Genomic DNA, 16,459 nt, shown 5'->3' with positions numbered 1-16,459 from the left:
AGGCAAAAACTGTTACGTATCCGACATATTACGTTATGTAGCAGCCAATTTTAAAATCCTTGTAGGATCCTTCTTTTGCACACCAAATTAACACGCTTGGGACACGTGGCATACAATCGTACTACATATCATTTTATAACCAAAACAATATGGCAAAATCCAAACAGTCTTAAAAGTTCAAATTATCTTCTCTCAAATAAAAATAAACTTTGGCACTGAGTGAATGGCTTCGGCGGTGGAGTCGATGTCTTCTCTCAAATAAAAATAATTCCTATAAAAATAATATCTCGGAATGCAAATAATTGGATACCGAAGAATCCGAATTTGTCCCATACACGTGAGTTCTATGATGCATTAATTCTTTAGATTTGAGTATTTCGAATGACTCCGAACTCATCTATGCTCCAATCAAGTTTACCATTCTAACACCCGGCACTTCTTGTCACATAATGGTACAGCTGAGCCATGAAGATGCGCTCAATGCAGTGTTAAACAGGTTCAACCCTATTACAGCCGCTTTGTACGCAAAATGCCCCAATTCCTGAAAATATAATCGCATAAGCATTACGAACATGCAACACTGCAAGAAATTGCAACCATGAATATGAAGCTTGAGACCAGATTTTTTTTGAAAAATACACCAGCGGAAATTTCACAAATGAACGTATTAATATGCCATTAATGCATGAAAAATAGGAGCCATGACTTTTAAACTAACAATTTGGACAATTTCTCTTTTATGTATTTGGAAAAGCGAAGATGAGTTTTGGTTAGTAATAGAATGAAACAGCAACAAATATAACGAGAACAAAGACAAAACAATTAATGGCATCGCAACCGCCCAAGGCAAACATCCCGATTAGGTCGGCACCTAAGCCTCGGACATTCACCTGTGTGCCAGCCCTGTCCCAGAGATAAAGAGGTTGCGAAGGGGCCAACACAAAGGAAAAAGTGAAAAACATAAGCTGCACAAAGTATACATAGACCACAGGAAAAACAGCAAGGAAACAAAGCTAAAATGTACAGACACCATCTGCCACATCCAGCCCGATCATCAGGAAATCACATCCTAAGCAGAATAGCTGATGGCAGCAATAAGAACAAGAAAGAAACTGAGATCAAATTCATAAAGAGCATTGCACCCTTCAGATTTTCGCTCTCTATTGTTCAATTATCAAAGCAATTTCTCTTAACCCGTACAAGATAGAGTTGGCATTATCGTTACATTCAAGTAGCACCAACTTCAATAATCGAAATTCTACTCCTAAACGCATTATATAGTGAAAAAAAAAAAAGAGTATTGTCAAAGTTATTGTAGAATTTAGATTTAAAAAAAAAGTTATTGTAAAAATAGTACTCAAGACATCTTGTCATTTAAAGTGTCGGCTATAATATTTTGAGAATGGCGTAGTGTTTTAACACCATTCGTTAGTAAATAAGGCGATATAAATTGTTATAAAATCAGTGACGCGTAAGGTTTCTACTAGTATAACACTCATGCTTATAATGCAAGATCCGAAACGGTACCCGGGATTATTCCGGTACCGATGCGTACTGTACCAATAAAAGAAACGGTACTTTTACTAGTATGGTACTTATTCAGAACATTGGTACAATGTAATGTTCAGGGCCTAAGCTAAATTAACAAGCCCAAAAGGAAAAACACTCCGAGTTGGCAAAAGGGTACTCACTGGTTTGGGTCGTTCATAACGAACAACAGCATTTGTTGTGAATGTTGGATCAAGTTCAGTAATGGTAACAGATGAGCTTGGCTGCAACAAAACACAATCAAACAACCACTGTAAAGGCCAACATCCCTGAACAAAGCTATATATACACAGATACATTGACATAATGAAATACAAAATTTAATAGATCTACAAATTCATTATTTGGCTCCAATAATGAGAAAACCATTAGAAAAATAACAAGACATTAAGAAAAAAAAAAAGAAATTTCGACTTTCTGAATGGAGCATTAGATATGTGTTTTAATTTCTGGAAAGTTATTTGAGTAGTCCAGAAATACTACTCCTACTATATTTGTGGTAACCCCCGGTAGATGAAAAACCATAGCATGATAGCATGCAAAATGTGAATCACCATGATTTTTGTATGTAAAAAAAAATACTACCAAATTTTAGTGTATTTTTTTAGTCCAGAGCCGCCTCGGGAATCACTCCTATTCTTTCACGGAAGGGTACAGGCAGTAGGTACTCTAAAGTGGGCCACTTGAGTCTTTGACCCTACTAAATTGAAAAATTGCTTAAAATGTCCATAGATTTTACCCCCTCCATCCCATTCTTTTATTATTTATATTTTTTAATCTATAATATTTTTTATAATTTTAAAAACTTTGTATTATATAAATTTATCGAGATCTATTAAACAAGATTCATATTGTATATTTTTCAAGATCCACATTAAAATATATAGATAAAAGATATAAAAGAGACAAACAGAATAATTGACAATGAAAATAGGACGGAGTGAGTATTGATTTTTGACATAGTTAACCACATAAAATATCTAAAATTTCTCTTAAGAACCCATCAAAATTATGAGGTGTGACATAGTAATATGTCTCTAGCATTTTCCTTATCTATATCAAACTCAACCATATGTACGTGTCAGGGACTCCGGTTAGAAGCAGTTTGTTGATCCAATTGTCCATAAATTTTCATAAATTCTGGCTCCGCCCATGCTTCTACTTTCATCACAAAAGGGTCATTAATTGTTTCTCGCCTACAAATGTTCGTTACGTGATTTGCTGGTGGTAACATGTGAACAACATTGCCGTACAGGATACTCGATGGGGCAGTACTATTGAATAATTAACCTTTAATTCCTTGCTTCAAATATTACCTTGTGCTGGTTCGAATAAGTAGCAATCCCTTGCATTCTCCTGGCTTCCAACAAAGCATAGTTATCCAAGAACTGGACATGCTCATGAAGAAAAAGTTCATCATCGTAACACTCTGGACAAACGCAAAACGAGTTGTGGCCATTTTCGAAGCATTTTTTGCAAGCGAAATACATTCCCGGAATAAACTTATCGCACCCACTACAAAACGGCCTCCCACTTTTGATTACGTAGTAAAGAGCCATAACTTCCATGAATTCTAGGTTTCCACTCCCATCTTCGTCCAGTTCTTTGAAGAAATGGCGATTGCTCATTTTCGTGTGGCCTTCCTGCCGCATAAAACATAGAAATTCATGGAGACTCACCTTCCCGTCGTTGTTGTTGTCGAGTGAATTGAAAAAATTGTGTGCTGCTTGTTTGATGTCTGGTGAGCTTTTACTATAGTAGAGTCTAGCAGTCTTGACCATATCCTCCATTATGGCCTAAACAAAAAATGAGAAACAAAATTCAGCTCCGATTATTTTGAAGAGTTTTTTTTTTTTTTTTTGGATATTTCAATTATTCTAAGGCTTTTTTGATCAATATATTCCAGGCACCAATTAATTTCGGGAGTCCTATTGAGCCATCCAGGAGAAGGAGGCTTAATTAACCAGAGCTGGGCCCGAATAAATTAGCCCTATAGAAGCTGATAGAACATGATGAGTTTTGTATCTGAGACTTTAGAGCATCTCCAACCTTAGCTTCAAATTTGAGGATGCCAATATTTTTTGAAGGTTATGTGACAATATGACATGTTGAATTTGGTATATATCTTCAAGATGCTGACTTCAACCAAAATGTCAAATTTATTATTTCATGAAGTTTTGGAGAGTAAAGTAATCAAAGATAAATTTTGACGTCAATGTCAAATTTTACATGAGAGATGGAATGCCAAATAATACATAAACATTTGACATTTTGATTGAACTTGCTTCTCATGCCAATGCTTCCATTCGGCATGCCATGTCATATTTGTTATCCATGGTCTAGAGTCTTAGATTCAAAACCTCATGTTCTGTCAGCTCCTATAGGGCCAATTTATTTGGGCCCGGCTTTGATTTGTTAAGCCTCCTTCTATAGGATTGCTGGATAGGACTCCGGATATTAATCGGCGCACGTAATAGATTGATCAAAACAGCTAGTACGAGCAAATTTCTAAAGTCAGACTTTGATCACCAGGCTAACACCTGCAGTTAATTTTGTACTGATTGTTCAAGAAATTGATTCCATACAGCTGGTTTAATTTATCGTAGTGATTGTTCAAGAAATTGCATCGGGAGCACCGAATAGTTTTTCCGAGGAGGAGGATCGGGAGACTTTTCAGCGCCCCGCATAGTCACATGGCCATGACAGGCTCCTCCGCCATTACACTAGGGGTCCGATTATTGGATGCGGGATGAGTTTTAAATCTACTCGGTATTACTTATGAAGGGATTACTTATGAAGGGAGGACGAAATAGTATGAGTATTACTTATGAAGGGTGAGCTCATATATTAATGTGATTTTTATGGAGGGTAGATAAAAAATTAGTTGGTTTGAATGAGGTTTTAAAAAAAAAAGAGATAAAATAATACTTTGTTTGGATGAGAGATAAAATGAGAGAATAAGGTTATTTTGTAGCTGTAATGGAGGGGTATTATTTGGGCCTCCTCCGGGGAATAATATGTGGACATCTCGAAACCGATTCATAAATAATACTCCCAACAGTGACATGGCCAAAACTCATCCGGGTGTGAATTGTGTTGCCAAACCAAGACAAATGTATCACATTGGGGCCTTATTAACGAGGTGGGTTCATCAGCTCTGTCAATACGATTATGAATCAATGCCTCATGTAAGAGGATCCGGATCTTTTGTGAGGATTTATCTATGAGGATCGTGTGAGGGTTTTAATAAGGAGCTGACAACACATTATTGAAGAGATCCAACGGCTCACAGCAGTCCTTCCTTTTTTTATATCCAAATGACACCGTTTTAGGGGATAAAAGTTAACGGAGAGAAAACCCAACCGTTCTTCTCCGTTCACGACGATTCCACAAGAAACTGTTCTCAACCCCTCTCTCCCGACATTGATCATTACCTCTTCCTCTGTTCTACCATGATTTGTGCTCCACGGTAGAGCAGTTGTCGACTTTAACGATGTGTATATTCAGCAAAAGTCCCAAATTGTTTTCTTTCTTTTGGTCCGTTCCTGGCCTCTTCTTCCTCTCTGGATCTGATTTTCATCTAGCCAAAAACTTCCAAATTAAAGTTGGAGATCTTCTTAGCAGAGGCAATCTTCTTCTTCCTCTACTTAGTTTTTTCTAATAAGTATAAAAAGATATTAAGGAGTTCTAGAAAGAATGCTAGATGCCGGAGCGGAGTGGAGCGGAGCAAAACGAGTGGAGCGAAGCGCAATGAATAAGTCCTAGGGCACGTTTGAGTTCAAGTGTGACAAGTATCCTAAACCGGGACACATGAAAAAAGACTGTCCGCAGAGGGGAAATGGAACTGACTGGAAGAAGAAGAGAAAGGTAGGGGAGAGGAAAGATGGATCATCAATTTCTGCATACGTTGTGGAGCGGGAATCAGATGATCGTGATATACTTTCGATCTCAGCTTGTCCGAATGACATGGCAAACTCGTGGATTCTGGATTTAGAATGTTCGTTTCACGTGTCTCCTAACAAGGATTGGTTCCACGCCTATAGGTCAGTGGATTGTGGTAATGTTCTAGTGGGTAACGATGCATCGTATAAAGTCATAGGAATAGGCATAATAAAGATCAAAATGTTTGATGGTGTTGTGAGAACTTTGGGGGATGTTAGACATGTTTCAGATTTGAGGAAAATTTTGATTTTGTTGGGAACCCTAGACTCTAACGACTGTGGATATAAAACAGAAGGTGGAGTTATGAGGGTAATGAAGGGTGCCATGGTGATTTTGAAGGGTACCAAGGTTCCTGAAAATATTTACAGGTTGGTAGAGAGTGTAGTTGTAGGTGGAGCTGCTGTCACTACAACGGATGATACTGATGATACTATGCTTTGGCATATGCGGTTGTGACATATGGGAAAGCATGGGATGTTAGAGCTACCAAAGAGGAATTTGCTAAAAGGGATTAAATCGTGTAAATTGAATTTCTACAAGTTTTGTGTTCTGGGAAAATAGTGTAAGGTTCAGTTTTGGAATGCAACTCACAGAATGAAGGAATTCTTGACTATGTTCATTCAAATGTTTGGGGGCCAGTGAAGGTAGCTTCGAAAGGAGGATCTTTGTATTTCTTGACCTTTATCGATGATTTTTCAATGAAAGTTTAGGTGTACTTCATGAAACACAAGTCTGAAGTGTGGAAAACTGAAGTGGGAAACCAGACAGGGAAAAAGATCAAGTGCCTCAGGACTGATAATGGAAAGAAATTCAAGAATGGACCTTTTTGAAGTTTTGTGAGGAACAGGGGATTTAGCGACACTTTACAGTTCGGAAGACACCTCAGCAGAATGAGGTGGCAGAAATGATGAACATAACCATAGCAGAAAGGGCACGGTGTTCGAGATTGAATACGGGACTTCCGAAGTCTTTTTGGGCAGAAGCAGTGAGTATGGCATGCTTTGTTATAAACAAATCATCTAGTGCTGCATTGGATGTGAAAGTACCTGAGGAGATTCAGACAGAGAAAGAGGTTGACTACTCAAGGTTGAGAATATTTAGGTGTCCGGCTTATGTTCATGTTCTCAGTGATGAGAGGTCAAAGCTTGATGTGAAGTCCAGACAGTGTATCTTTCTTGGCTATGAGAAATAGGTAAAAGGTACAAGCTTTGGAATCTAGAGACAAAGAAAGTAGTGATCAGTAGGGATGCAGTATTTAATGAGGACTCTATGGTCAAGGCACATCAAAAGGTTCAAAATTCTGAGTCAAAGGAAGTGAATAACAGACAGCATCGCATACAGATTGAGCTGAAAATTTTTGATATAGGTGATACTCAGCCAAATGAATAGCTTGATCAGCAGCAACAGGAAAGTCTGGTCGCTGGGAGAATCAAGCATACTATCAAGCCACCAGTGAAGTATGAGTTTGAGGACTTGGTTTCTTATGCATTGACTACTAGTGGAGATCCATCTACTTTTCAGAATGCTATCACGAGTTCTGAAAGGGACAGATAGATGGAAGCCTCGGTGGAGGAAATGAAGTCTTTGCATAAGAATAAGACTTGAGAGTTGAAAGAACTGCCCAAGGAAAAGAAGTCAGTGAGTTGTAAGTGGGTATACAAACGGAAAGAGACAGCAACAGAAAAAGAGAGAAAAGTTCAAGGCTCGGTTAGTGGCAAAGGGGTATTCATAGAGGAAGGGGATTGATTTTGATGATGTCTTTTCTCCAATGGTGAGGCATACGTCAATCAGGGTTATTTTGGCATTGGTAGCTAGCTATGATCTGGAAATAGAGCAGATGGATGTGAAAATGGCATTCCTTCATAGTGATTTCGAGGAAGTCATATACATTGAGCAGCTTGAAGGGTTCAAAAAGCCAGAGACTGAGCATCTTGTTTGTAAGTTGAAGAAGTCACTTTATGGGTTGAAACAGTTTCCAAGACAATGGTACAAGAGGTTTAACTCTTTCATGATACGGATTGGGTATACACGCTGTGAGTATAATTGTTACGTTTATGTTAAGAGTCTTGGTGATGGTCCCTATATTTTCTTGCTTTTTTATGTGGATGATATGCTGATTACTGTAAGGAGTATGGTTGAGGTAAACAGGTTGAAGTCTTTGTTGGATAAAGAGTTTAACATGAACGATTTGGGAGCGGCTAGAAAGATACTTGGGATGGAGAGTCGCAGAGATAGGTCAGCTGATAAGTTGTGGTTATCTCAAAAGAATTATGTTGTGAAAGTGTTGGAGAGGTTTAGTATGGATAATGTCAAACCGGTCAGCACTTCATTGGCAAGTCATTTCAGATTATCTTCAGCTCAGTGTCCGGTGTCAATGAAGAAATTGAGGATATGTCAAGGGTGCCTTATGCAAGTGCCGTGGGTTACTTAATGTATGCAATGGTTTGTACAAGACCCGATTTGGCACATGCAATTAGCACAGTCAGCAAGTACATGGCTAATCCAGGCAAAGAGCATTGAAAGGCAATCAAGTGGATATTCAGATTCTTAAGAGGTATTTTGGATCGTGGGATTATGTTTGGTAGGCAACAGGATCAGATTTCAGTTGTGGGGTATGTGGATGCAGATTATGCTGGGGGTTTGGATGACAGAAGGTCTACAACTGGTTATGTGTTTACACTTATGGGTGGGCCTATTAGTTGGAGATCCATGGTACAACTTCTGGTGGCTCTAGGGGTGTAAATGAGTCGAGCCGAGCCGAGCTTCCGTGAGCTCGAGCTCAGCTCGTTTGCTTAACGAGCCAAAAATTCGAGCTCGAGCCTTAACGATCCGAACTTAGTCATTTACTAAACGAGCCTTTTTAATCGAGTCAAGCCTCCCTTAACGAGCCAAGCTTTTGTCGAACGAGCCGAACTCCACTCGGCTCGTTTAGTAAACGAGCAGAATACTCGAGCTTGAGCTCGACTCATTTACTAAACGAGCCGAGTCGAGCCGAGTCTTAATGAGCCAAGCTCGCGAGCTATTTGGTTCATTTACAGCTCTAGGTGACTCTATCTACTATTGAGTTTGAGTATATGGTGGTGATTGAGGCTACTAAGGAAGCATTGTGGTTAAAAGGGTTTGTTAAGGAGCTTGACATAGATCAAGGTGGAGTTCAGTTGCATTGTGACAGTCAGAGTGCCATTTATTTGGCAAAGCATCAAGTGTATCATGCTCGAACCAAGCATATCGACGTGAGGTTTTACAAAGTGAGAGAAAGGTATACACTTTTGAGAATGCGGCTGATATGTTGACAAAGACAGTTACTGCAGACAAGTTTGAGCATCGTTTGGACTTGGTTAATGTCTCCAGGTGCTACGAAAAGGGAGGCATCCTCCCAACCCACTGGATGGTAATGCTTATGATCTGAAAGGGCCATAGTATATTCGCCAAGGTGGAGATTTTAGAATTGTGGCTCATATGTTAAGTATGAAGAGATACTAAAGAGTTCTAGAAAGAAGGCAGATAACGAAGCGAAGCAAAACAAGTGAAGCGCAGCGGAGCGACGGCATCGTACATTGGTATTTTTGGGATACAGACCAAATACCAGGTTAGGATTAGATTAGAGTAGATATAAATACTTTAAGTTGTAAACTCTATTTAATACTGTGATAATAAGAACAGCAGCCACTCTCACTCCCATGGACGTACCTAATATTGGGGAACCATGTGTATATTTTTGTGTTCATTTCTTTACTGTTTTATACTCGTAAATCGTAGGTGTATGTCGATCCTAACAAAGTTAAAGTTAGGTTTTTTGTTTTCTCCTTTTTCTGTTTCCAATCTATGAAGCAGAAAACATTAGTGGATTTTTCCAGTCTACACAGTGATGAATCAATAAACAGAAATGCAAAGAACTTTGGATTGGACGAATTTTCGGCTGAATTAGACTGACTTGTTTTTTCTTTGTTTGATGGGAGACTAGGATTGGATGAATTGAGAAGAGACGACTTGGAGCGAAACGGAGAAGAAATGACTGGGGTTTTTCTCCGTTAGACTTTCATCCCCTAAAATGCCGTCGTTTGGATGTGAAAGAAAGGACCGATGTGAGCCGTCGGATCTCTTCAATAATGTGTTGTCAACTACTTATTAAAACCCTCACATGATCCTCACAGATGATCCGGATCCCATGTAAGCACATGATGCATTAATGGTGATTATTCTATTTTCACGCTCCCCGGCCAGTCCTATGTGATATTTCTACGCGGACTGACGAGCGACAAGTGGTATATATGCAGTTGGGACCCACTGTGGACATATGCTACGATGCGGCAGTTGGGACATAGTACTTAGGGCCGGCTTTAAGTATACACTCCAAAGTTTATCTAATTTGTGAGGCTCCCAAATAGTTGATGCCCTTAGTACGTATAGGCATAAAATTAGTAGTAAAATTTCCAATAAAATTAACTTAGGCCAAAAAATGGCTGTAAAGATGTAATTGAAATGAATTTTTTTTTTTTACTCGGCCAAAGTCAGCATTTTGTTAGATAAACACCTTAGAGAAATTGAACCACGGATGCCATTAAGCCAAAAAAGCCTCTTGGAAAAATAGAATTAGTTGTAAGAAGAAATAGTTTGACCGATATGATATGAATAGCTTGCACATTTTGGTTAAAAATAATATATCAGTAAGATTATCCATACTAACATATTCAATATAAAAATAATTCTAAAGTTAGCAATGTTAGTTAAAAAAAAATTGCTCACAATGGCATAACAAAACTTAGCAACTCCTTAACTACTAATCAAATTTTGGCTTTTGAATAACTAACTCGCAATCTTTTTTCTTCGGATAATCAAATTTAACAAAAACCACACTCTCTCTATTTCCTTTCTTTCTCTCTTCTCCCATCAATATCAATGCAGCCATACACTTACATTTGCTTGCACCTCTGTTTATTTCTCTATACTAAAAGTGAGTTTTTGATTATACATGAACCATTGTGGGGATTCGCATTGTTAATATTAGCAATTCCTGCAAAGGATAACAAAAAAATAAGATAGCATGTTTTGACTATCCAATTTTTATTATGACGTCAGAGATACCCTGAATTGCTTCCTTCTGATCATAAATTAAGCTATTTCTTCACTAAGAGGAGATTTGAACAATTTCAAGAATATGAGATTTTGAAAATTTTAAGATGATTTAATTAAACAAATGGATCTGGAAATAAGTAAATAAGAGATAAAAATTAAAAGTGCATAAGGCATTTAAAGAAGAGAAATATTACCGAAAATTGTAAATTAGACGAAGGATTTAACTTCTTTGATCAACCCCGGATATTTCCTTCAAAGTACAAACTTGGCGGATAAGCACGATTCTGCCGTAAAAGAACTTTCCTCGACTAATGCTTCGACGACTTGGATTACGAAGAAAGGTTTTCAGTATGTTTCGGAATATGGAAAGTGGATTTAAGCAATGGTTTTTTTTTTTTTTGAATTTTTCTAGTCTATTTATAAGGATTGGATTTTTGTTTTTGGAGAATGGAAAGGCTAGAACAAGACTTCAAAGAGAAAATAGTTTTCGTTTTTTGGGAATTTGATTTTGGTTTTAGGGACTCTTGGTAAGTTAATTTATGAGTTGTGTGGAATCCTAAAGCTTAGGGTCCTTTTATAGCCGTGGGAGAAGCTTCCTACAGAATTCCCACCAAAATCCAAGAGCTTAATTATGACTATGTAATCGTAGCTAACCCATATTAACGAGCTAACCAAAATTAAGTGTGTCCAATCTGATTCAAGGACAAGTTCAATAATGAAAAAGAATTGTGCTATTTTATAACTTAGGGAGTCCGGACCAAGTTATGCACACCTCTATTAAATTTTTATAATCTCATGTCACTTGTTTACTAGATCATCCATGCATGCAGCTTTTAGTTTTAAGTTATTATTTTCGTTGTCAATCTTTTAGTACATGCTCTTAGAGAGAGGAGATAAAGTACTGCAAGAGGTTAAAGAAATTATTCTTTATTCTTTACCTTCGCAACAGTGGCTCGCTGAAAGTGCCGAGGTTTTTTGGTAAATGTATAATACCTAAGCTGATCCCTAGGCTGCTGTAGAGGTTATTTCAACACTTGGTTCTCTACTTTACCCAAAAAAGTAAGATATACCTAATCTGGTGCTGTTGCCCTAAGCGATTGAAAACTGACACGAATATCAAAAAAGAAATAAAAAAAATTGGACGAAGGGAATATATCATATATGATATAGAGTCCTTGATGAACCTTGTAGTAACATTTATTTAATCATTAGCTCATAGATAGACAATAGGCTTGGTTGAACATAACTTTTTGAAATGGACTTATAGCTTCTATTCGGTTTCAAATGGGAGTGCAGTGTGCAATTCGTGTATGTCTGAATTTCTCCTCAATGATCTGATCCATTCATATAGTAGGGCTCATCGAATAATATATAGTTTCATGTGCATTTTGGTCAGGACACTTTAGTTGTAGCATTTCCTTGTGTTGGAGGTGTGGGTGTTTTTGATGTTTTTGGGTAGGGGCACATAAGTTGTGTCACACCTCAGCCACACCCCTCTCACATACAGGTTGGACCACGGTGTGGCACAACTGATATGCCTCTAGCATTTTTGTTTTGGGTTGTGTGTTCCCAGAATTTTCGCCATACATCTCTTGCCTTTACCTGTACCAGCGCGGCATCGTCCTTGATCAGAACCAACTTATAAAATTCATGGGATCGAGAATTCAACTGAGAATATAAGTGCATGGTACTATTGGAAGATTTCGTTACGCAAGGACTACCCGTCATGCTCGTTCTTACAAGCCCTCCTTGTGTGATGTATCAGGGAGAAATTTTTGGGTGCCGAGCGGCCATCACGTGATGCCCGAGCAGCGAATCCGGCCATCCAACACACTTTTTGATGGCCCAGATGCGCTGCTCGGGTACCATATGGGCATGGCCACGTGATACCCACTCGGCACCCAAAAATTTCGCATTGAAATAGTCTAAATCTCCCGTTTTCATTTCATTATTTAATTGAAATCGATCGTTTGGCCTCCAATATCATTTTCCACAAAATTAGGTCCCACTTATGTCGTACCAAAGAAGGGCTTCGTAAAGTCTTTGTGAAGTCCACTAAAAATACAAAACAAAATATCCCAATCCCACATCGAATGAGCTGTACTGTAACTATGACATATACGTCTTTTTTGTTTTTTGAGGACATAATCAACTTTGAGTCAACAACAAGTTTTGAACCACAATTTTGGTTCTCAACCACATATATTGAGAAGAGGAATGACTCTATTTCGATTTATGCATAAAATTTTGGTTCTTAACTGGTAACAAAACCACCTTTTGGAAAAAATTTGGTGACCAAACAGTCTATTCTTTCTGAATGCCCATGTAAAATTCTAAAAATCTGTTATTGGAAAACTCTGCCCTTGATTTGTTTGTTTTGTAGATATATAACAGTTCTGAATTTTGGTTGCATTTTGCCTTCTAATTAGCTCAGCCGGGACTCAAGTCGTCTAAGTCTGAGTTCAGCTCAACGCATAGAAATTTGGACTTCTGTTTTGTTTAGCCTCGATAAGGTCAACCCATGTTTTTTTTTTCTTTCAATCCTGAGATGAATTTGGACGTTGTTTTGGATGTTTTATTATTGGTCTAGGCTGTCTAGGACGACGTGAGTGGAACGAAATCGGTAATAATTGGCTTTTGAAGAGATATAGGCTATAGCTTAGCTTCCTCAATTAAAGGTTGAATTTCTGAGTTCCTTAATTAAGCTATAGCTTAGCTTCCAAATTTTCTACTATAGTTCTTTTCTAGTTTCATTTGTTCGGCGAAGAGGAAATTTTATGCAAACTTGACAAGGTTAGCTCGTGAGATCGATGATAAATGGGTAGAGAATTACTAGGGAAACTAAACGGGATTAAGCCTCCCAAAGTAGGACTAATCTTCATCAATTCATCCCCTGGTTGTCCCCATGGGAGGCGTTGGCCTCAAGCCTTTTAATTGGAATATCTATCTTTCCTATTGGGAAGGCCTTCATTTACTTGGTGGCATGGAATTCCATTCCATTCTCGATCATTCTGATCTTGCCATGTTAAGAAAAGAGAAATGATGTATTACTGTTTCTCGTCAAACCATAACTTAGTACGCCACGCATAACAAGAAAAATACGCATAATAAGAAAATCTAGACTAACTAGGAAACATAATAATCTGCCTAAACTAAAAACAAAATAATAAAGCTTAGAAAATATGACAATATAATATTTTCTAATATTATGTTAACACTATCTTTTGGTTGAAACTAACATTTGTGAGACTGAATAAGAGAATTTTGGTTGGGAGATTGCGACTGGGTTTCGATGAAACAACTTGTAATTTTAGTCCTTACCAAAATAAAACAAAAAAAAAAATCTAGTAATTTTGTTGAGTTTTGTAGGGTTTGATTTGGCTACATATATATAGCTGTTTAATTGAACTATTCTTCTCTTCGTATTACTACTTGAATGCTTCTCACGTTTGCTTGACCGTGAAATAGGGTAGTTTATTTTGGAGTTTTCTCCAATATTTATGAGGTGGGTGGCCCAGACCAAGACTCCCCGAGTCAAGATTAGCTGTCTGACACATTAAGGAGGCATCATTTGATGTCGTATTCCCGTGAGTTAGCCAGAGCTCTATTGTAGTGCATTGGATTTTGTCTCCCCCTTCCCTTTGCGTATGTGTGTTTGTGTACAATCGATCTGATAGGAAAGTTTGAGAAAGAAACAAAGCATGGAGACGGAAAATGAAGGGATTCTTTTCACATATCTTAAAAGTTTATGAACATTACCCACATTCTTATTAATTAGTTAGTGCTTATACAAGTAGCTTTGTTGATTTTGTTAAAATGTTGGGAAGATGATTGGTTCCTCGTTGTATTCTAACCTGATAAAAAATGAGGTAGATTTCTAAATCAATAAAAATTCTATGTGTAATATGGATCTTATTTGATAAAGCTCAATTAGTTCTGTTAGACTTTGTTTTCAAAATCACATAAATCATTATATATTTTGAGATATAAGCAATTGAAAATTGACACGAACTCTTAAAAAGGATTGTTAAATGGGGACGATGGGAGTATAATTTAGAGTGCATATGTATCATTATTTGAGTGGGATAGGAAAAAATGAGAGTGAGAGAGCAGAGCGCTGGGATTTAGATTTGAGCCGTCGATTATAGAGATGAACGGCCGAATCGAACACTTGGCACAGCTGCCAAGCACCCCATCTCCCACTTCAAGGGGGTCACCCCACTGATGTGTATGAGTGTTTGAGACACTGCAAAAATTGTGAGGAGAAATGTGACTTTGTAAATGTGTTTGTGTGGTGGAGTACAGTAGATCAATCTCTCTCCTTCCATCGGATATCAGGGCACGGGTGATGGGCCAAAATTTCAACGAACTGATCACCTCTTTGCAAATTAAATGCCCAGAAATTAAAAATGAACTCCATTGTCGATTATTGCGGCCCATTCCTACGTTGCAAATCTTCTTAATTTGAATGTGTGAGAGGGCTCAGATGTCTATCAATGTCCACAACATTGTGAAAAAGGTCCCTGCAGGAGAGGGGGCGGGCAAAGAATAACAAGAAGTTGTCCGGTGAGATTGAGGTAGGGGAACAATAAAGATCATTCCACGAGGAGAACGAGCTACGAAAGAGAACAACTTGTGCTTGTTCCAAGTGAGAGAAGAAGACAACAAGTGGTTCCCAATCGACGCAAGAAAATGTGAGCCTTCTGTATTTTTAATAGCCCCGATTTATCATGGTGTAACGGTATCGATCAGAGGCAAAAAGTAATAATAATAAATACAGTAACGATTTTGCTAACCATTGTTACTAATACCCTTCGTTCGGGCACCAAATTAACACGCGTGGGACAAGTCGCATACGTCTTGGCCAGAATTAGCATATACTGAGGATGATACAGTAGTACAGATTGATAACCAAAACAATTCCGAAAATCCAAATACAGTCTTAAAAGTTGAAATTATTCAAGTTGAAGGCAACTAATAAACCTCAGCACCGAGCGAATGTCTTTGGCCTTACAGTAGATGTCTCAAACAACTGTATTATTGCGGAAACAAATTAATAATGAGATACAGATGAATTCGAAATCGTCCAGTGCAGGGGAGAGTAGAGACAAGAAGGGGTTTGCTATACACGTGTGTGCTTTTTGTTTGGGAAAAGACTACAATACACACCTCTTATTTGGGTGTGTATCATATACACTCCCTCCCCCCCCCCCCCCAAAAAAAAAATGTTATGATTATAAAGAAAATGTTACGAATCGTATTGCTAAAAAGTTACGAATCGTATAAAAGTTACGAGATACAACAAAATGTTATGAATAATAATGAAAATGTTCTGAATCGTACTGCTGAAAATTTATGAATTCTAGAACAAAAGTTACGAAACACTCTAAAATGTTATGAATGAATCATAAAACATGTGCATATGGTACACTTTTTTAAGAGGTGTATATTGTAGACTTTCCCTTTTGTTTGTGCTACTTATTGGAAAGGATCAAGAGAAGCTGAGAAAGAAGAAATAGAGTAAAAGTGATTAAGAATAAATCCAGTATTCTCGCAACACTGTAGGCCCTAGCTACATCGAGTACAAAGTCAAGTGCTTTTAACGCAACCGCTTGTACCACTGCCCCAGCCGCTCTGTGCGGAAGTTGCTCCCATAGCTGAAAACATAATCACGTCAACGATATGAACATGAAATATTACATTGCTTCTCATGTTTGCTTCCACAACAGCTCAAGTGGCCCGCCTACCACCGGACCACTAAGTCCCCACCTCGGATGGACCTCAACTCCTCTCTGCCTCTCTGTGGCTACCCTCCTCTGCTCAGCAGCTCATCGAGCCTGGCTCAAAATCTCTCTGAAACCCGAACTCCGAGTGGTCCTGCTAAATACTCTCT

The 16,459-nt window shown here is 38.1% G+C and overlaps 1 protein-coding gene across 1 annotated transcript; it reads right to left on the bottom strand.

Annotated features, from left to right (window-relative positions):
- Nucleotides 1-111: 111 nt before the first annotated feature.
- On the bottom strand, nucleotides 112-11,212 carry LOC131316038 (uncharacterized). Its single transcript, XM_058345308.1, has 4 exons — nucleotides 10,761-11,212; nucleotides 2,865-3,344; nucleotides 1,692-1,772; nucleotides 112-541 (listed from the first exon to the last, which is right to left on the bottom strand). The coding sequence occupies exons 2-4, from the start codon at nucleotides 3,336-3,338 to the stop codon at nucleotides 443-445; spliced, it is 654 nt and encodes a 217-aa protein (XP_058201291.1). The 5' UTR covers nucleotides 3,339-3,344; nucleotides 10,761-11,212; the 3' UTR covers nucleotides 112-442.
- Between the last annotated feature and the right edge of the window lie 5,247 nt (nucleotides 11,213-16,459).

This window comes from Rhododendron vialii, chromosome 2a (assembly GCF_030253575.1).
Source record: "Rhododendron vialii isolate Sample 1 chromosome 2a, ASM3025357v1".
NCBI lineage: Eukaryota > Viridiplantae > Streptophyta > Magnoliopsida > Ericales > Ericaceae > Rhododendron > Rhododendron vialii.
Note: the sequence above shows the minus strand (reverse complement) of the source record. Positions and strands in the feature narration are given on the sequence as shown.

Bases quoted from the DNA above. Each gene is read 5' to 3' on its own strand.
- LOC131316038 (XM_058345308.1), bottom strand. From the start codon at position 3,338: ATGGAGGATATGGTCAAGACTGCTAGACTCTACTATAGTAAAAGCTCA. The intron at 1,773-2,864 runs GTAATATTTGAA...GTTTTGTTGCAG, and splicing joins CTTATTCGAACCAGCACAAG to CCAAGCTCATCTGTTACCAT. The intron at 542-1,691 runs GTGAGTACCCTT...TTATATTTTCAG, and splicing joins GTTATGAACGACCCAAACCA to GAATTGGGGCATTTTGCGTA.